General features: G+C 35.3%; 1 protein-coding gene across 3 annotated transcripts in view; it reads right to left on the bottom strand.

The window, feature by feature from the left end:
• The window catches only part of CDH7 (cadherin 7), a 123,108-nt gene that overhangs the window by 50,334 nt on the left and 49,913 nt on the right, over positions 1 to 22,861 (bottom strand). For all 3 annotated transcript variants that reach the window (XM_082415889.1, XM_082415890.1, XM_082415891.1), the window contains 4 exons: positions 16,183 to 16,477; positions 12,383 to 12,502; positions 5,661 to 5,828; positions 2,965 to 3,152 (listed from right to left, as the gene is read on the bottom strand). In XM_082415889.1, coding sequence (XP_082272015.1) covers positions 2,965 to 3,152; positions 5,661 to 5,828; positions 12,383 to 12,502; positions 16,183 to 16,477 — 771 coding nt within the window. The remainder of the gene's footprint in view (positions 1 to 2,964; positions 3,153 to 5,660; positions 5,829 to 12,382; positions 12,503 to 16,182; positions 16,478 to 22,861) is intronic.

The raw sequence follows: 22,861 nt of genomic DNA on the forward strand, positions 1-22,861 counted from the left end.
AGAAAATAACACAGTTTTGATCTCATATTTAGCATAAAAAATTACTGAAACATTTAGCTAACTTCCCATATAATGACAGATTGATAAATTTTTAATTACCAATTATTGGGCATTCATTAGGTACAAAACATCACTCACTTGGCTGTGCATGGGTAGAAATCTCTAGTATCAGAAATTTTAAAAATCCATTAATCTAAATGCTTATAGGATTTGGAATGTTTTTGAATCTTAATTCATTAGACAGAGGACGACAATGTCTTTTTCAATACCTGAGAAAGCTTCAACAACACACTAAATTTCAGTCTAGTGACTGACATCTCTGTGACACATTTCTGCATTTGGACAAGAGTTTTCATCAATACTAAAAGTAGATCATACGGTGCTGTTAATGAAATATATTTTGGTTTGGTCATTGAATAATATTCTTATGAATCTAGTAACACTGTAATTATAATAACGAATGCATATTGTATATTGAAAAACAGTGAAGATCCAGAAACAATTACTGTTATCATTTTAACATTTTCCTGCAATCTTTATTCTATATAAATGAAAATTTGAAACAAAGGGTCTGTAAAATTTTGGACACTGCTTTTTTTATCTAATATTTTATATAATCATTTCCCATATTAGTTAATATGCTAAGACAATGTCACCACATCATTTTGATGATGTACAAGATTCTACAATTTGGAAATATCAAAAATTATTTAACCATTTTTTCTTTTGTTGGACATTCTATAATGATTCCATATGTTCACTGTACTTAATAATACCTTCATGAGATTTGAGAATTAAGTAAGAAGCCTTTAAGTTACTCAAGATAAATCCTAGCAGATATTAACCACTGCCTAGAACAGTAGTAATAATTATTTATGTGACTTTTATATCATTGTAAGTTATCATTAATTTTTACCTTGTAGTTTTCTAATGAGTTTTATGCTGTGAGATTAAATGCATTTTATCCAGTTTTCTTATAGCTTCTTTTTTTTTTTTTTTTAAAGTTTTGGTAGAATTTCAGAGGGATTTGCATTTTAAATTTTTTATTAATTAATTAATTAATTTATTTATTTATGTCTGTGTTGGGTCTTCGTTTCTGTGCGAGGGCTTTCTCCAGTTGCGGCGAGCGGGGGCCACTCTTCATCATGGTGCGCGGGCCTCTCACTATCGCGGCCTCTCTTGCTGCGGAGCACAGGCTCCAGACGCGCAGGCTCAGTAGTTGTGGCTCACGGGCTTAGTTGCTCCGCAGCATGTGGGATCTTCCCGGACCAGGGCTCGAACCCGTGTCCCCTGCATTGGCAGGCAGATTCTCAACCACTGCGCCACCAGGGAAGCCCATAGCTTCTTTTTTAAACAATTAATTCTCTAAAACTTCTAGAAATATCAAGGAATTGAGTATAAAATTTTTTCTATCACTGAATCAAATATCTCATATCAAATACATATATATTTGTATTTATATATTTCTTCAATGATTTATGCTGTCTCATTAAAATATATGAAATATAAGTATGTGTTCAATAAAATAATTTCAATATATATCTAAAACTTCTGGAATATGAGCAGCTTGATTTCAGATGACTCTTTGAAATCTTTGAGCAGCATTGCACCTTAGTGCATTCCTTTTATTTTAGACAACAAAACAAAACATTTTACCAAGAGTTGGCCTAGCCTACTTATTAAAACTTTTTTAGACAGATTGTCACCAGCTGAGCTAAAACAGCAGCTGTCCACTGGAAATTATTGCAGAAATGTTTTGCCCATTGGCCTGAAATCGAACATATGTTTTCCTATAACAACTAAAATATAACTTTCTTTATTGGTGTGTGTTAATTATTGAGAAGTGTTAATTACAGAGTTATACACCTGGATTGTCACAGTGGCATAAGATCCCAGTATCTTGAGTGCGGGCATTTTCATATATGTTTCCATTTTTAGTATTTCAAACATTTGAGAAAATAAGACTATATTCTGGAACAATTCCTTTTGACTATTTTTTTTTTTTTTTTTAACATTTCTCAAGGATCACATCTATACAGATCAAAGGGAGTTAACAGCTCATTTTCCCCATATCTAATCAGTGTTGGGAGCTAATTTGGCAAATAGTCTATTTTGGATTAGAAAGATTTTTTAAAATTTCTTTTGCACTTATATTTTAAGGGATTATGATAGGCTTCACAACTTTCCATGCTCTGTTTGTATAAATTTTTCAAATACTTCAGTTAATATAAATATTAAAAAGGAATGGCTGATAATGTAGCTAGTCTACAACATTTCAGTTTCTATTTCCAAGTTTATGTATATTATTTTCATGTATGTGGAGTGCTTGTCTAGTTGCTTACAAAGGCTTTTGGATGATTTTAGGGTTTCATTACTAAAATAGTCAACAAAGAAGAATATTCGGGGGGGGATGAATTGGGAGATTGGGATTGACATATATACACTACTATGTATAAAATAGATAACTAATGAGAACCTATTGTATAGCACAGGGAACTCAACTCTGCTCTGTGGTGACCTAAATGGGAAGGAAATCCAAAAAAGAGGGAATATATGTATACATATAGCTGACTCACTTCGCTGTACAGCAGAAACTAACACAACATTGTAAAGCAACTATACTCCAATAAAAATTAATTAAAAAAAAAGAATATTCATCTCGCCAAGCAGGTCATTTAAAACAGCACATTTGCCAGTATGCTTTTCTGTTACAGAGCTATAGATAACAGCTGTGGGTTTGCTCAGAGAATAGAACTGATAGAGTGTATCAGTTACACGTTACTCAATTTTCTCTACAATCCCGACACGTAAAAATAAATGCACAGCATTTTTTCCTAAAATTAAAAATAACAGTGGTCCCATAAAGCCATTCAATGTGTCTAACACATTCTTCCATCAGAGCAGACAAGGTTTCTCAATAATCTCTATGATGTTACCTTCACAGGAAACAAAAATAAATATTACCTTCTGTATAGTAATGATTCCTTCCTGTGTATCTTTGTCAACAGAAATCTTGAAAATCCCGAATCCATCACCATCCACAATTTTGTATTCCATTTCAGCATTAGCTCCTATATCTGCATCGGCAGCTTTAATTCTGGCCACAACGGAAGCCACCGGCAATGATTCTGGGACGTTATACTGGTACGACCCTGTGAAATTAAAAACAAGAAATGAACAAAACCTTACACCAAACTAACCAATAAAAATTTAATTATTTGGCTATTTTGCACCATCTTTGCTTAATTTGTTTTTATTTTTTGATAAAGAAGATAACAAAGCAATAAGAGGCAAATGACAAATTTCATGCAGCCTCAAGAAATTTCATGGAAATAATTAGATAATAATCAATAAGTAAGAGCAGAAATAGATGGCCTGGGGAAAGGCATGAGGAGATCTTCCATTCCAGTATTTCTACTGCTGAGAAATATGCTACTTTTAATAGTAAAGATACATTTCAAATAATTACAAATAGACTTAACATTGAGTATTGACTATAAAGAATTAAAATGCAATTAATATAAATATTGAATATTAAAAAATTAAAATAGTATAGCTTAGGCCTCAAATGGGCAAAAACCAAGCCTAAATAGTTCTGATTACTCAATGTTGGAATTTCCATAATAGTACCTTTTGCTGCAAAAGTTTCAGAAAACTGGACAAGGAAGCTGATGAAAGTCAATATTAGTCTTCTTTTAGCTCATAAATTTACCGAGGATAAGAATTATTTGTGTGAGTTGGATGTAGAACTGATTTACGGCACAATGGTACAAGAGCAGAGGCAATGTTATTTGAACAGGAGGAAAGAGAAGCAAAAAAGGAATAGTAACTTTTTTAAACTTTCTTTTGTAAAAACTCTTCACCATCCCTCAACTCTCCCCTACACCCCACCCCAAAAAAATAAATAAATAAATAAAAATTTTAAAAAGCCAGTTTGGGAGGCAGATGAAGTACGTCAACCATCCCTTTGAAACTAGGAAACACCCCTTCACCTTTGAAACTAGGAAACACCCCTTCACCGTTTTCCTCTAATCATCTACTTTTTCCTGCTTCCTCCACCCTTTTCCATTTCCTTTTGGCTGCTAACAGTGGTGCATTTGCACTTTCTTATGAAGAGAAAAGAAAGGATTCTCTTTGAAACAGAGAAAGGAAAATGTATCCATATGAAGGGACCACATTCTAGGCTAAGAATGATTGCTTTTGCAATTTTCTACATTTTATAAATTGTTACTGATTTTAAAAAATGATTACAACACATACTTACTATTTTTGAGCGACCCTTTCACATATCTACAAGTGTCCTTAGGAAAATCCAAAAATTTCAAGGTTAGAATAGTAACTAAATGGTAGAGAAAAATCCCAGCCAAAATGAAAAACATAATGACGTATTTTTGGCTTCCTTCACTTTAATAAGTAGGGGAGTATCTAGTAAGCTAGAAAATCCATGCTCTATCTTATCAAACCATGACAACTGAAACCACAAAAATTCTAAGTGTGAATTCTTATCACTGTAGTTAAAGAGAAACAGCTAATTCTATTATCAGCCAAATATAATCGCATTAATTGTTTCGTTTTGTTTATTCTTCAATCCTCCTCTCCTCCCCATTGTAAGCCATCAAGGACACACGTAAGGATAGGTTCTTTTTTTTTTTTTTTTAATGCTAAAGTTAGTGTAATTTATTTTGCCAGGAGGTATTGAAATGTCTGTTATACAACAATATAAATATTAAAAATATGTAAAATAAAAATAAAACGTCTAAAGAAGCAGTATTTGAAGGAAAACGTGGTGGCGCTCATATTTGCAGAGAAAGTGTCCTTGTTTAATATTATTAGCTTTAAGATCTGTTCATAAGGGAGCTCAGTTCCCTATTTCTATCAGACAAGCATTTAAAAACATTGTAGTTTTTATTTTCTTGAGTATTCTAAAGAAATACCACACACATTTACAAAGAAGCAGAAAAAAGGCAACTAAAAGAGAGTGAGATGAAATGCTTTTTTACAATCAGGACAGCTCTACCTAAGGAAATTATTTTTTTCCTCTTACTTGTTTAAAACAAAAGCCACTTTGGTCAAAGAAACTAAATTGAGGGCATGCGGTTTTCTGGTTCTTTGGATTGATTTCTTTTGAAATGCTGAGCGTTTGCATAAAAAAAATGTGGTAGGTAGCAGAAGGAATGTTCACGGTACATGAACTGGTTAAAAAAAAGTGTGGAATGAAAAGTGAAGTTCAGGACTCTTTTTTATCTTTAAAAATAAAGCAATATTTTTAGCGCAGAGAATTCACGAAGCGTATTTCAATGTTACTAATTGGCAACAACCTCATAACTTACAGAATGTAAAGAGTAGCATGTCTTTGAATAAAAAGATTAATGCGTAAACAAACTTCATAGCTGTCTAGTATTCAAAGTGTGAACAAAAGAAAAAGCATATTATATTTAAGGTAGAAGTAATACAAAGATATAATTACTTCTATTTATTTTCAATACCCTTATTATTCCATATTACCGAATTAAAAACCATGCCTCTGATAAAACTGGGGGAGAATGTAGTTAAGATAATTATTTGTTTGAGAAGTATTTGGAAAAACTCCTTTTTAAAGACATTTTTATAATCTGGCAAGGAAAACTAATGTGCTTGCAGCATGCAACAGAACAGCTTACTTCGAGGAAAGCGAGGCGGGTTGTCGTTGACATCAGTTAGGGTCACGGTGACCGACGTGGTTCCAGAGAGTCCTCCGTTTTGACCAACCATATCCTTTGCCTGAATAACAAGCAAATACTGGTCTTTAGCCTCTCTATCCATGTTTGGAAGGGCGGTCTTGATGACTCCTGTAAAATTTCAAATCCCAGTAAAATGCATCATGAATCACTGCATTTATACTAGCGAAGAACACTGATATAGGTAGAAAATAGCTCGAGTTGTTGCCTTCTGTTTTGTTTTTTTCCTTTTAATAAGTGCAATGCATATTAAAGGTCAAAGGGATATAATAATTATATACAATATCACAAACACAGAAAACACTGTAATGAGGAAGAGCGGAGAGAGAGGATTATCTTTAGATTTTACGGAAATGTATGGTTCAGGAAATACCAGCTTATAATAAATAAAATACACTCCTCTAGAAGAATGGGCAGTGGCCTGTACAAGTATATGACAATGAACCTCTCTTTTTCTCTTTCACCCTCTCCAACAACTTAATTCCCAGTGATGTGAAATCACCACAAACCTTTCAGCTATGGTCCCTAACTCTCTTCCAGCTACTACCTCTTTTCAGCAAAATAACTATTCCATAAATAAAAAGAATGAGAGTTATTTATGTTTAATAAACAAAACACCATTCCAAACTATGCTGCTGGATGACTTCATGCTGTATCTAAAGGTCTGAGAAAAAGTACTATAGATGAGAATGACTGTGTTAACTGGAAATCAAGACACTAAAAATATTGATGTGTTGTATTGTTTCTTTCGAACCAATTGCATTTAATATGGATAGCCTTTAAGACTTCAGAGGTATGAAAAATTGATTTCAGAACTTCATGTTGCTTGGTAGGAAAGCTTGACTCAATAATCACTGCTACACTAAATTAGTGGTTTTATATTAATAACTATTTAATTATTACATAAATAGATTAGGCAATAGTAAGTATCTTTATGGGATAGAATTTAGTTTATGCTATATGTAAATATATAAAATGACATTATATACTTAATATAATATACTTAGTATATGCACATAGAGATTATGTCAAATGAAAACCTATGTATTCAATATTGCCCTATACAGATCTCGAAACTAGCAATATGAGGCCATCTTTGCTAATTAGATACCAGGAGGAGTCTAGAATCCTGCTTAATCATTTCTTGTACTTCCATCATTTCCAATGAAGACATCTTGCCTACCTACCTGGAACCCTTTTATCGACTTCGTTTGAAAAATGTCTAATCATTTTATTAAACAGATTCTAACTTTTAGAGTTTAAGTCAGAATTTAAATCCCCAATGACTCAGATGTGAGGAACAGGAACTCTGGTATCATGGACTTCTCAGGGGCAAAACTGGGCTGTTTGATAAAGGATGATTCTTTGGGAGAACATAATTGTAAACAAGTTGGGATGTTTTTTTTCCCTCATGTTCAGCATAAAAATGTTTTTATATCCTCCAAATTTATAAAATGTTTTTTAAAAGCTGTCAATTTAAATTGTTTAAATGCTGATTCTTCAATGGACACATGTAAAAATGGTATGTGTGTGTTATATTTCAGCCCTAAGTATAAGTTACAAGCCTACATTATACTATATCAGGCCTGCCCTATTCTTCACAATATTCTACAGTTCCGTAAATATTCTAGGAGTGGGGAAGAGATGAGAAAATCTTTCAATAGTTTAAGAATAACTTAAACAATACGTTACTGGTTCTCAAGATTCCAAGCTGAGTAACACTCACACCATCTTAAGCAACCTTATTGTTATTTAGTTCTAAGCAGTAGCTATCAAATACATACACATATATATACACACACACCCCCCAACAATATATCAGTATTTTAAGCATTTAAATTATACTTCTTTGAGTAGGCCATTTGTTGTTATTGCTGTTGTTTTAACAATCACTTATTCTAATACACTATACCGGACACTGTTGCTACAAGCACAGCAATACAAGGTCTCTCTAAGTAACCCCTTCATTGAACTCTTTCGGTTATCTACACACTGCTTATAGTTAATCTCTGAAACATCACAATGACAATCAAAAGAAACATAGTCATATACCCATTTGGTTCATTGATAATTGTCTGAGACATAAATATTCTTCTTAGAGCCATAATGATTCTATGAACATTTCATGTCTGTTCTTCAATACCTCCCTTAACTCTAATATATAAGACATTGAGTACTGACCTCAGTAAGACACACTGTTACCTAGCATAACAATCTTTGTCTAAGAGTTCTGGGACTTACATCTCTCTCTCTTTCTCTCTCTCTCTCTCTTTCTTACTCTCTCTCTTTCTTTCTCTCTCTCTCTCCCTCCCCCTCCACCTCCCCACCTTCCTTTTTTTCTTTGATGTTAATCATCTTTACTTGTAATACTTTTTTATACATTGAGCACTGACAATCTTGAATATTTGACTAATGGTGCATTTCATATAGATCAAATATTAGTGAAGGTCTAGCAAAATTTCGTACTCATTCAGTTTTAATTTTTAATTTCTATTCATCTCTCATTTTCCTTCCAAAATCAATATGTGTAAGTGAGTTTGGACCCTTGCGCATGTATTATGATGGAGAGAGGTCCATAACATCTCAACTAATCAGCAAAGAAAACACAGCCGCCTCAACTTCTCATGGTTTTGCTCAGCAGTGTTATTTGAAAGAAAACACAGAATTATCAGGGGAGAAGTGTGGTAGTCAAAGTTACTCACTTATTTTTCACACGTCTAATTGTCTCTTTACAAGTGATCCTATATGTAACACTCCTCCAAAGCAAAAATCATCACAAAGTTTGCAAAGAAATGCAGGGAGCAAAGGTAATTTCCAAATACCTCAATTATTAAACATATTTTTTACAAGAATGAAATAACTGGGAGAGAAGTGAATTTAAATAAGAACATTCAAACATAATAGATTTCTAGTTCTATGGCTTTTGCTAGCTTTTTACTTTTGAGTATAAACTATCTACATTTGGAAAAGAATTCTCATACGTTGGATTTGATCTGCATTTTGCTGTATATTATATAGACACACACACACACAGCAAACAGTTTTTACTATGTCTCTGAAGTGGTAAAGGCCAGTCTTGCCTAATCATAACCTTACAGTTCTGTGAGGTTTTCATGGGAGATGATAATATTTAATTTTAATAGTCAATAATTTTAAGCCACTTATGATGAGAAGACTATATCCTGTAACTCTTTAGAAAAGAGACTGGCTCAGATTTTAGGCTTTCTGAATAATCATTTTTCTATAGATGTACATCTGACCAGTAACCCAGAACTTTCTATTTATTTATAATCCATGTCCACAAAAAAGTATTGTGTATGAAACATAAATTTATCACTAGTATTATGCAAAAACTGTCCAGTTTTTGGTCTGGGAATAAATTTTCAGATGATTTTCTAATCTCCTACCCGCCATCAATGTTTTGTGTTTTTTTTTAAAGCATATTCTGTTATCATGGAATCTCTTTAAGAATTCGGATGTGTACATTTCTGAAGTCCATTCTGAAGCTCTGGATTAGTCCCAGGAGTCTAGGCAACCACACCAGTCAGGTAACACAGGGCTGGGCTATTCATGCTGTCGGGTTCAAGATACATCAGATGTACAGGTGAATCTCTTCCAATAAGTTTGTATTCTTTTCTAAATTTTCTGTCTAAGACTTGTATTATTTGGTTTCTGTAACTCTAAGTGAAGCATATAATAGAACCATAAAAACATGGAGAAGAGCCAACGATAGTAGAGATGGAAGCTTCTGGAACATCAAAGGATTACAGAGCTGGCATCAAGTAAAGAGTCGCTGAGGAAGCGACTTGTGAGAGGATGTCCTGGGGAAGCCCTGACAGGAGTGAGGGTCCTCTACGACAGGAGTGAGGGTCCTCTACACCATGGGCCATGCCACAGGATGGAACGTGCATGAAGGGTGTATTAGGGAGGAGGGCTTTGTTACAACCGTATTACTTACCTAAAGCTAGGATGTAACAAGTATGCATGTAATCTCTAACGCAGGCACCATATAGTCATACCTCCATGTTTAAGAAAGAACTCCTAAATGACAAGTGATATTTGACACTCCAACCATTTTTCAAGGCCAACTTCATGGCCGTGTGGTCTGTGCAGTCACACACTGTCCCCATGTTTGGTTTCTGCTCTGCTGATGACGTCTGAAATCCTACTAATTTTAGAACAAGAAGCCTGCATTTTCATTTCAAAGAGTGAATTATGTAGCCAGTCCTGCCATATATGAAATAGATTGAAAAACTGGATCTATTTGCTTGCAGGTTACAGACTAGATAAACACATTAGAATAATTCTCGATCTCCCTGTGAATTTGGGGACATTATGAAGATAGGTGATGAGAATCTTTGCAGTCCTTTTAATGCTACATTATCTTGTTTCTAGTGCCATTCTCTTTGCTTGCTGAATTGTCAACTTGTTTTTTGCAGCTACTCACATCCTCGCTTTGTGGACTGAGAAATTAACGTAGAAAATACACTTACCCTCTGGTCATGTGGCCTGTAAGTGTGCTACAGATGGAATACATGCTCAGAGATTTTAGCCAGGCTAAGTTAATGATATGTGATTAACAAATAGTAATGGTTATTATTAATATTACTAATATTACTCCTTTTTAAAAAAGAAATTAGAAGTTAAACTTTCAGAGATGTATTTAACAGTAATTTCCTAAGCCTATTTTACATAATCTTGATTTAACATATTTTCAACATTTTTCCTGTCAAAAGTTTTACATTCTTCTCAAAAGGCCTTAGATTTGGAGATGTGGGAAATAATGTTATTTCTTACATAGATAAGAATCATACACTAACTAAGGAAGACTACCTCAAACTGTCTACACAGCTTTTCATGCTTGTAAGGCCTGAAAATTCTCCATCCATTTTTGTCAGAAAAATAGATTTCCATTTTTTTTTTTCCGGGGTGGGGATGCATTCTCTATATTATGATAGCAGAGAGGACACAACAATTCCTAGAATACCTCTGCACGAATGACTATAAGAAAGAGAAGTCCCAATGATTACCATGATTACAGCATTAAAAACCCTTAACCAAAACAAAATTAAATGAAACTTTACCTCCTGTAATTCACGGTCCTTGAGATTGAAAATTAAAATTAAGTTTGAAGTACTAATCATGTGATGCCATGACACAGACTATCGTCCAGTTGTTCAATAGGTGAGGTCTTACCTACACAGGGCCTATGAAACACCTATTATCTTACAGCAAAGCTAAAATCACAAGCCAATCATTAGTAGCAGCAAAATATTTAACCCTTGGGATTAGTACATGCTATTTTTGAACAGGTTATATAATGCAGGAGGTGTATAATTTGTGAGCAAATTGTCAGAAACTTGTCAATGTCTTTCTAGGCTGCAAAGAGTAGATATAGAAGGGAATGGGTGGGTGTCTGAATTTAGGTTCTCAGATCTATCATTAAATCAACCACGAGCACAACTTCTACGTTCCCAGGATTCAGATCATAAACCAGATACTTTCATTTACTTCTCCTTCAATACTCGCTGAAACAGAACTATTTCTCCTCTATCAGACTTTCTAGGCAGCTTCCAGACTTTATCACAACATTGGTAAAAAATATGTCACAGCCTCTATGAAAATTCTAATGAATGATGAGCTCGCAGCGAATTTACTGGTCTGTTTTTGCACAACTGTCATTCTCAAAAGACACTTAAAATGTTTATCCCCCCCACAGTGATTTGAGAATGATTTGATATTGCCATTTTTTATAATATGAAAAACAGGGTAAGTGGCATTAAAATATTCATTTAGGATCATAAGTACTATCAAATTTTCAAAATCACAAACTTGCTATTTGAGGAAGAATTATTCTCCATGATAAAGGCAAAATTATTAAAATATAGAGAAATTTTGGATTTTCACAGTGATGAAGAAAATCAATGGCTCACACCCACCCATCTTCGCACCCGCCCACACTTCCCTATACCCAGAGCCAGAGGAGCAGAATAGATAAAATATTATTTTATAACCAAGAAAACAGTGCTCCAAATTATAGTCTTACGGTATATAAACTATTTCCTCTTCAAAGCAAAACAGAATATCTAGCCAAACAACCACATATTCTATCCAGGCAGCTTTGCAATTCATAATTTTTTTTTTTCTGAGATTAAAAGTCATTTAATTTAGTTTTTGATTTAGCAGATCATCATCCTAAGTGTTATGTTTCAACTAATTTCCCTGAGAAAAACCAGCCCCAGGAAGGACAAGCTGAACCTAGCACATATTCTACTGCATGACAAGGAGATTTTGCTTAAGATTTAAATTTTACTGTGTGTAATTCCTATGTGAATTAATTAAAGAAAACAAAGCAAACAAAATTTAGAGATGAATAATCAACATCTTATATAGTCAAGAGATAACAGCTGAAATACTTTTCAATATCTAATATTTTGTTTAATTTTGGTAGGAATACTGATAAATGTAATAAAATATTCTTAAAATGTGCTAATGTCTCTATAAATAATATGCTGTTTATTACCATGGTACACATATTGAGAGAACCACAGTAAAAATAGTGTCTGTTATCAATTCCAACTATATTGAATAAAAATAACTATTATTAATTCTATGCCAAGATATAAATGATGACTTTACAAAGAGAGTTGCATGTCAATGTTTACCTGTCTTTGGCTCCACTGAGAAGTACGGCTGTCCTTGCAGGATACTGTAGACCACTCGGGCGCTGTTGCCATACGTAGGATCATCAGCATCCGTTGCTGTCACTTGTACCACTGAGGTCCCTACGTGCCAATCCCAAAACCAATGAATTAAAAACTCCCAAATGCCACAAAACGTTAAGAACTCACAAAACGCTAAAGATTCTACACTAGATTTGTTTTTCATTTTTAATTTTTCTTATTCTAAGGTACATTAAAAATTGATATCATATTTTTTTTTGCCTAAACCCCAAAAGATGATAAATGATAATTCATCCTTCAGAAATATTTAAGGGACATGAAAATATGTTGGCAAAAAATAAGACTGATGATGCAAGTTAGGCAGGGATATATATTCAGAAGTGGATGGGACTCAAATTTTAGGCATCTCATCCATCAGGGTTGGGTAATAAATTTTTATCAAGAGCAATCTCTGTAAGTCTCAATCACTGTCTAGAAGGCAGCATGACAAATACTAACATCGTGACACTCAAATCACTGAGGCAACCTCACTGCTGTAGCAAAGTAAAGCCAGACAGAAACTGAAACTTCATTAACTGAATAAAGAATATTCAGTTGATACATTTAACTGGATATTAAGTGGCTACTCTATCTCTTCCTGTAGTAGTTTTATTTTTCATTTGTTTTCACTAATTGATTTAAAAACAAAAGCATGAAATGAACGTTTAAACCAAACCCTCCCAAAGGGGAAAAAGCATGGCAACTTGAAAAATCACAACATTGGTTGTTTTTCTACATTTCATATGATAGAATGTCATATTGCTTCTTCCTTTTACTATGCATTCACTTATTCCATATGGAAAGCATTTAGTGTGATCTGTTCTTTTTAATTCCATTTGGAATATCATCTTAAAAATATTAGCTACACACATTTGCTTAGTTTAAATATTTAAGCACATGCTATTTTATCATTTATGTCCTAGCTGATGGGGATGGGAAAAATCCCTTTCTGTATTCTTTTAAAGTTGGTTTCTAATAAATTCTTGAAAATATGGCATTTTTAGTCTAACATCTCTTTTAGATATATTCCTATGTAGATCTCCCTTTCTAAATGCCTTAAATAAGTCACGAATGCCCATCTTATTATAAGTCTATTCTCTTTTCCAGATTATGGTTTCCCTTACCAATTCTATTTCCTTTCAGATTGGGTGGAAAATTTGAATATGTATGTGTGGGTTGTACATATACACACACACACGACCATTTTGTAAATTCTGAAGTTTTACTTTTTTTATTTGATAGACCTAGGAGACTGTGCTCTATGCATGCTTGGTAGGACCAAACAGTGAATGATGTATATTTTAAAATCTTTTTAACAATTAGATTTTGACTATTTTAAAGTGTTAGAATCAATGACTTTGATGTTCTCTATTTCCTCTATAAGGAAATAGAGAACATCTTTACAGCACCATCGTTACAGCAATATTTATTCTCATGATATGGGTAAGTACTGATTTCCTACTTCACTGGAAAAGAAAACACCTTGAAACAAACAAAATAATGAAAACTATACTTCAGTAAATTTTGTTGTGTATAATTTTTTTCTGAAGTGTTTGTTAAATAATTTACTATACATACACATGCACACACACACACTTGTATTCTCATGCTTATCTATGCTCTTCTGGCAACAAATAAGAGATCCCAGGGACTTATGAGTGTGTTTCAAATCTTAGTTAGTTCTCAATGAAAAAAAAAAAAAAAAAATAGGCCTGAATAATAAATACTGAAAACTTGTGTTGTATATACCATACTATTCAGTGGCTATTATAACTATTTGGTTAGAATTAAACACTTTGATAAGCTGTCACTATAAATCCATAGGATACATTTTACGTAGACATTTACTGTTCTTAGCTCAAATTTTGATATTAACCAAGTGACCTCAATTAGTGTCAAGTAAATCCTGAAGACATTGAGAAATCATTTTCTAAAAAGTTCTGAACCTGTTGGAATCAAATAACTAAAATAACTTACACATGCACAGAATAATCATGTTGTTTGATATCAGAGTGGTACCACTGGAACCAAAACTACAGTGCATTATTCAGCCTCTAGAACAAAAAGCTCACAGTAATCCAATTTGCACTGCTGGGTTCTACACAGGAAAGGAAAACCTTAGCAAGCCCATGAAGAATGCCGAAAATGCCCAGGAGAATGATGGCATTGAACTGAATTGCTTCAACACACCTCAAAACCTCCTGTTTTTCTAAACATTACTACTTTGGGGAGGACAACGTGCCTTCTCTTTTTTCTAAAACCTCCCAAATCTTGTTGTTACTGCTGTCATCATCGTTGTTGTTTTTGTCATTAAACAAGAGCAGCAGGAAGCACTCTGAAGGAGTGGACGGTATTGAGAAAGTGTGAATAAGCCTGTTTGGTCAAAGAAATATTTACACAGAAGATAATTATAGTGAGATGCTGCCGCTGCAGTTCAGAACTTCTCCTGTCCACAAGCATCGATTCCTCTGGCTTATTTTCAGTTCGTATTTCTTTAGCAGCTTGAGCCATGGTCCCAAAATAATGTTCCCTCTCCAATCTGACTGGAACAGAAATTTAGGGTCACTAAATTGGGCACATGTAATACACATCTTTGCAATTCCACTCCCCTGCATAGCAGATGTGTGGATCGAAAGCTGGAATGAACGCAATGACTTTTATTTAAAGTAAAACAAATCACAATCAATCAATCAAGTAAAACAAATCAAACTGGGTAAAATTTTCAAGTAAAAGACTTGAGTTGAAATACGTGTTAAAATACAAGTTCGATTATTATTTTAAATAAACTTCCCCCTTCAATACTATAAACAACAGGAAATAAAAGATATAAATCAACTGGTCTCTATTCCAGCCCCACAATTTTTATTTTTTATTTTTTTATTTTGTAAGATCATCCACACCTAAATTACATACTGGCTGAAAACTATTCCAAAGGTACCTAAATAAGTGGAATTTAAAAGACAGTTTAATAGTATTTGAAATACAGTATATGCTAAAGGTAATTTACTTTCTATTTTTCCAGTAATGGGGCAACGTCAAAAGGCCTTTGAGTAAAACAGCCTTCATTATTCTTTTATATATCTCACACTGAGTATCACTTTACCGTTATTATAAATTCAGTATAAATTTTCATGCATTTAAATTTCTGGAGAAATCACAAAAAGATTAGTGGTGGCCAGTGGATGGACATTTACAGGTTCAAGCATACTCTATAAGCAAATAGATCAGCTGATCCTAATATTAGCCTGGCTACACTGCTGGCCTGCCTGATACCCTGGCCCCAGAGAGATGCTTAGAATAGTGAATTATTATTTTAACATGGGGAGAAAGAAAAAGAAAAGTAATAGATCATCACAGGGCTGTGTCTAGAATGATTTTTTTTTTTTGGTTTGATAGTAATTTTATTGTCTTTTTTTTTTAACTTCTTAGGCATAATTTGAATCATTTTTAAATTTTAAATATTAAATTGAAAAGGGATTGTAAGACCTATGTAATTTCTTGAAGACACTGAGACAGCTGTGTAAAAGGAAGAATTTCCTAATTTTCCGTATAAATAAAATAATGTGTCAAAAAATAGAATTTGGATACTGGCTACTAACACATCTCAAACATTCCCCTCACACTAACTGGCAATTTCTATACGAATGCTAATGTCATTTCTTCCCCAGTATTTATGGTGATTTAATTTGAAATACAAACCTCCTAAAATCAGATGGTACAAGACCGACTTGCTCTTTACTTACCCACAGGAGACATTTCAGGAACTCCTGCAGTGTACGGGCCGTCCAGGAATTTAGGTTCGTTGTCATTGATGTCCTGAATCTTGATGACGAACTCCGACTCGGGTTCCACGGGCTTGTTGGTGAGCCGGTCCAGCGCTTGGGCTCGAAGGGTGTAGTAGGCCTGCTCCTCGCGATCCAGCCTCTTGGTAGCGTGAATATCCCCAGTGTTCTCATCAATAATGAAAATGGAACTTGCCCCTTCGCCTGACAAGATGTATTTGATGGAACCATCTCCTTTATCAACATCAGAGTGAAGCTGGTGAAAAATTCATGTGAGATGAGATTAACTTACAAGAGAGTCAGCGATACGGAGATATGTAAAAATAATTCTTATGTCAGGCAGCAGCATATGAAATTTTATTGTTCTTGGAAAGATAAGCTGACGCGTTTTGTGCACAGCGGAAACGGCTATTAGAATGTGTCAGCTTGCACTTGTGAGCGAGACAATTTCATTTCTTCCTGTAAACAGTCTCATTTCCAAAGGAATTTTATATCATTCCCAAAGTTAGGAACTCGTTGTAGTGTTATTTTTGATTTGGTCTGTCCTTGCCAGTTTTAGCCATCTTCTTTGACCAGAGCAGACATTCAGTAACCATGCATAATTGGTTGATTTGATCGTATTCCAAGCAAAGGGACTTGCTATAGAACATTTGTAACTTTAGATCTAATATATTTTTTAATATGCTTAGAAATCGCCACATCCTTTAAGGGTACCCTTCCCTCCCAACTCCCACAACTTTTCAGGATTATTAAGGATGGATGGATGTCCAGTCACTAAATTGGTCTCCAAATCCTGTTCTATATTTTAAAATTTGAAGCTGTAAAAGAAAAATTACACTGCTCTCTGAAGTAGGAATTTTAAATCAATACGTGCCTGAGACTTCAACTAAAACCTTTCCTGAAATACCAAGAACTGCATTAGATTTGCATGATTAACCCCGGCTGTGGCTCGGGGGCAGCCCCTACTGATTTGCATTTCATATCTGGAACTGTCCCTTCTGTATGTCAGAACATTATGTTGAACAGAGGAACCTGAGGAAACTCAGAAATAATTACATATTTCCCTGAACTTCATAACCTGAGAAATACAGCGCTCAATCTGTAATTTCAACAATCTTTCATCCTCTGTAACCGCCGTGATGCTGGACTGCAATTAATACAAACGCAAAAACCCAATTTACCAAATAACAAGGCTGTTCACTGCCCTGCAGAACTATGTTTGCATTCTTTGAAAGACAAGGTTCAAAAAATATAAGATATGGGTAACTTAGGCAAGTGGATGCCCAGCCCATTTCCATCCTTAGCTGTTGAGGATACTGCTTTTGTACCATGAATTTCTCTAAGTGATTCTTCCATCGCACTGTAACAGCTATGTTTATACTCGGCTTCAGAACACTTAAATACCTGATTTATCCTTTAGTTTCTGTAGTTTTCAGTTAGGATGAAATGATACAAAAAAGTTAATTTCTGGCACAAGTTTTAATTTAGCTTTGTTCAGTGTGGAATTAACTAGTGAATCACTCTGCAGCATGATTATCCAGTATACGGAGAAGTTGTATTCTTGAAATGTAATGAATTATTTAATTTTCTTAAGTCATTCTCAGGGTGACTATTACATACATATCTCCCTCTAATTTAAGACGAAGCAAGCTAAGAATGACTATAGTTTGAATTACTGAGCACTCCCTATGTGCCAGGAACTACTGCTAATGTTCTCTACATAGTAACTCATTCCACGCTCACACTGACTGACATTATTATCCCTTTAACAGATGAGGAAACTGAGGCAGAGAAAGTACTTTGCTGGTCATGCTGCCAGCTCTCCATGGCAGAGCTAGGAGTATGAAAACCATTAGGCTGGTGGAAAGCCCGTCCTCCACTCCCTACAATGGGGATCCGGCCTCTGGGGGAGAAGCTGTGTCCTGTGAGGTGAGGACATTAAAGTTGCCACAAAGGAGAACTCAGGGCAGAAGGGTACAGACAACCACTCCCACCTGATCACTCCCCAAATCTCAAAGACGCTCAGTGTTTCCAGGGGTTTCCATCAACACGTTTTATGATGTACCAGGAGGGACCTTTCTGGACGTTACAGAACAGCAATAAACCACACTCAACAACACGGAGCAAAAACTTGAGTCCAGAGACAAATGCAGATGATAGGTGAAAGTAAGTTGCTTTTAAGCCTCAAGTAGTCTCCCCTACACACACTTCTCACAGCATTCTCCCAGCCCCTCCTCGCCCTTGATGACCACAGACATACAGAAGTTATACACAGGCTGCGTCTTTAATCAAAGGTTTGCTATCTCTCTAAATATCACTAGGGGCTGCCATTTATAGGACCAGCCCTTATGATTCATTTAACTAATTCCTATCAACTGACTGCTGTCTTCACAGAGTGGGGATACCATGTGTTCCTGGGGTATTCAGGTAAGGGAGAGAGGAGGCATTCCTTTCAATACAGAATACACATGAAATCCTGACTGATCTCCAGCCTGAGCTCTGATGCCGTATCTGACGTTATGCGTTATTGCTAGTGGTTCTCCATTACTGACAGCGTAAGAACTTAAAGGTAAAAAAGGTTCATACTGCTTGTTTTTCCACTCCTTCAAGGATCAGAATTCTTCTCTTCTACCTCTAACTGCCACCACCATCACCGCTCGCCCCCCACCTACACAGACACACCCACACATCTATTGCAGGAGCCCTGAAATCTACCACCCTCCCCATCACTGACACTTTTCTCCCAGCTGGGACCATCACTAGGCTTGTAACCACTGCCAAAATTCACGAGCGTAAAACTGCTGTGAGTTTCGACTGGGTGTCCTTGCAAGGTTAGTGGAAGCATCTGCAGTTGAAAGTGGAGGACCAACTCTGGAATGTTAAGTGAATGGCATTCTTAAGTTAAGACACGTGTCTATGTAGCCCCACCCCTACCCCCGCCAAACGCACACACAGAAGCACATATACACTCATGCACAGTCTTTGTCAATGATGATTATGGAATAGAGTAGAACTCTCCACAGTGAAAACCTCTGGCCAGGAAAAAAGAATTCTGCGGTCCCACAATATGGTAAGTGAGCAAATAAGCAATAAATGAAAAACACAATAAAAAACAAAGATTTGCACTCTATTTGGGGCAGAGTAGAATTCATGTTGTTATGTCTATTTCACTTGCCAATATCCTTGTAAACACGATCTTGTAATTCACCTAAACAATAACAACAAAATCTTGATTAATCACCAGACAAAACTCACTTGTACTGTGTCCTTAAATCCTTTTCGAAATATTTGTTGTGACTCCAAAGTAAATATTTACATTAAATATAAATTTTTTTTTTTGGCAAATGAGCCCAAACAGTGAGGAGCACGGCCCTCTTAGCTGAGTCCAGCTCATGATAAGGCAAAAGAAGAAGCAGGGAGGAGACCCAAGTATTATGCGAATCCAATGTCACTATGCCAGCACTGTGTACGGCAACGATGTAAGAAACATGAAACTGTTGGACTGAGTTATAACCTACACAGGCCAGGATGCAAAGCATACTTCACATACACCTAAAGTAGATTCTGTTTAGTAATCTGTTATGGCTCCATCATCTCCCGCTCGAAGGAATACACACTCATTACCTCTAACATATCAACCCATTCTCCAGTCTCTCTGAACAATAATCCTAACTTGGAATCTTCAAATCTTTCACTTGGGCTATCACAAAACTCCCCAGTTATTTTCCACTTTTAATAACTCACATCATCGAGGCTGTTATAGTGCACGTCAGAAATGATCTCCCTAAAACATGCACTGAATTGTGTCACACCCCTCATCAAATAATTGCTCCCCATGGTCTCTGGGTTTAACTCCAAATCCTAAGCACTCGGCTCCATGTGGCCATGTGCCATCTCCCCAGTCTCTCTTTCCTACCACATCCCAGAGGGCCCTCTATGTCCCAGGCACGCGGGTCTAGTTACCACTGCCTGAGCAGAGCATCTCCATCTTTTCCAGACACGTCCTCCATCATCTTACCCACCAACTGACAACCAACTCTACTTAATCCAAGTTCCCTCTTACTGAAGCCTTAACAATCCTGTTTTTCCCACATGGCATGTTGTTTGAATTTCTATGACAAAATGCTTTTAATTCTGCTTTATAATGAAAATCTGGTTTAGTTGTTTTCCTACCCAATCCCAATCCCGTCTTTAATGTATAAACTCCTTAAGAGCTGGGTTCTTTTTATCACCATATTCCACATTCTCAATAAAAAATCTGTTGCAGGAAATTTAGTAAATTTTTAATCCACATTGTAAAACAGGAGTGCTTGTTTTATTTCAATTTCTATTCTTTTAAGTTTTAATAGCATTAAGTCAAAAGAAAACAAACTAAACAAAAAAACATCCTGTATCTCTGGTTTGTCCTCCCCAATCCTCCGAACCGCCGAGATGGAGTTCAGATACCTCGTTTTCTATGCCCAGGGTAATTTGTGCATTGGTACCTTTGTGTTCCCCAAGAGACAGAGCCCTGGAGAGACAGACCTGCTTTCTTATTCCTGTTTTCCTAGGTCTTATACAGTACTTCACACACACACACACACACACACACACACACACACACACACACACACACACACGTGATTAAGGAGGGTTTGATAGACCCTTGGATGTCCTCAGATGGCAGAATCTCATGTCCTTGATTAATTTTTTTATCCACCATTTATTTTTTAAATTTAAGATTATAAAGAGCAAAACTAAAAACAGATCAATGCACTGCAGTTCCGACAATTTTCTTACATTTATTTAATCAACTAGGGCCTGATATGAACTACCTGATCCAGCATTTGCGATCCATCTGCTTAAAAAGTCTGAAAATGGAGAATATTCCTCAATTTAGCAAAGACTGAGGTAAAAAAAAAAAAATCTATTCAATATATTGACCCACTTTTCCTCCCTCTATGAACGTCTTCAACTCTGCTTGTTATCGGATCTTACTGCTGATCTTGTCTTTACTCTCCTAGTCTCCCTCCTCTATAAAATGGAGATAGAAATGCCTGTACTTGGACTTCACTGAACAATTGTAACAACTACTTGAGATATTGCAGTAGGATGTGATTCGTAAAGATAAATTACTATAATGTCAGGATTGTACTTTGTAAAGCAATTATACTCCAATAAAGATGTTAAAAAAATTTTTTTAAATAGTTATTCATAAAAAAAAGAACAAATACAGACATAAGATGAAACTATTGGGACAGAGATAACGTTTATCATGAAAGTCTTGACACTAAAAATATAAAACTAAACACAAGCCTCTGTGATCCTCACTGAATATATACGATGGAAATAGTGTTATATTCAATTTTTCTATAACAAACATTTGAATAAGAAAAATGCAAAATGCATTATTATATAAATAAAGGTTTACACTGCTACTACATTTGTGTACAGAAATGGAGTAATGAGGGCTGAACAAAAAATACACATATGTTCCTTTGAACACCAAGTTAATCCATCTAAGGATGATTTATACTGAATATTAGGCAAAAGATTTCTAAGGTAAATTTTCTACCACTGATTTACTTATTATAGATTCTTGATTTTTTTAAGTTTAAAAATATATTACAGATTGTTAGCACTCATGCATTTTACCTTTGCTAAACTTGTACAAGGTTAAAATTATAAGTATAGAGGGCAGATTTAAACAATAATTAGCAGAAATAAAGCTGCTTGAATATACACATTACATGCAAGTTTTCTTTTCTCATTATGCTTTTTAATAGATATTTTCCACATGCCACTGGATACCATGTAATTATCAAGCTGTTGAAGAAATATTACAGATGAAAACAAGTATATGAGTAACTTTTTTTTCCTGGTTGAAGTATTCCTAATTTTTTTTTTTTTTTTTAGAAATTCACGTTCTTTTATTTATTTATTTATTTATTTATGACTGTGTTGAGTCTTCGTTTCTGTGCGAGGGCTTTCTCTAGTTGCGGCAAGTGGGGACCACTCTTCATTGCGGTGCGCGGGCCTCTCACCATCGCGGCCTCTCTTGTTGCGGAGCACAGGCTCCAGACGCGCAGGCTCAGTAATTGTGGCTCACGGGCCCAGTTACTCCGTGGCATGTGGGATCTTCCCAGACCAGGGCTCGAACCCGTGTCCCCTGCATTGGCAGGCAGATTCTCAACCACTGCACCACCAGGGAAGCCCTGAAGTATTCCTAATTTATAATTATCATTGTGGTCCAGGGTAATGGAACACAATTTACTTGTGAAGCATCTCTGAGGAAGATGCGTGGTTTAAGAAGTAGAGGTATTAATTATTACACATAGAATAATAAAGGAAAGGGAAACAATTCAGGAAGTACTTAGGTAAGGTTAAAACTGCCAAGAAAATCTCATTTCTTTCCTTTTTTTTTTTAACCGATAGTAAATTTTAAAGAGGAGGGACTACTATGATTATTTTTATCCTCAGGAAAAGTTCACGCTAACTCAATGGCAATAAACATTCATTCTGGGGTCTCAGTACATACTGAGTAGCAGTGGTACAGATGCTAGGTCCATGCAAAGGGACCAGAAGTATGGCTACTGAATCTCCACTCCGCTCCTTATCCTGCTGCCTTGATTGCACTTAAATCCCAGTTTATCCCTGGTTA

Source organism: Balaenoptera physalus (assembly GCF_965194825.1).
Source record: "Balaenoptera physalus genome assembly, chromosome: 12".
NCBI lineage: Eukaryota > Metazoa > Chordata > Mammalia > Artiodactyla > Balaenopteridae > Balaenoptera > Balaenoptera physalus.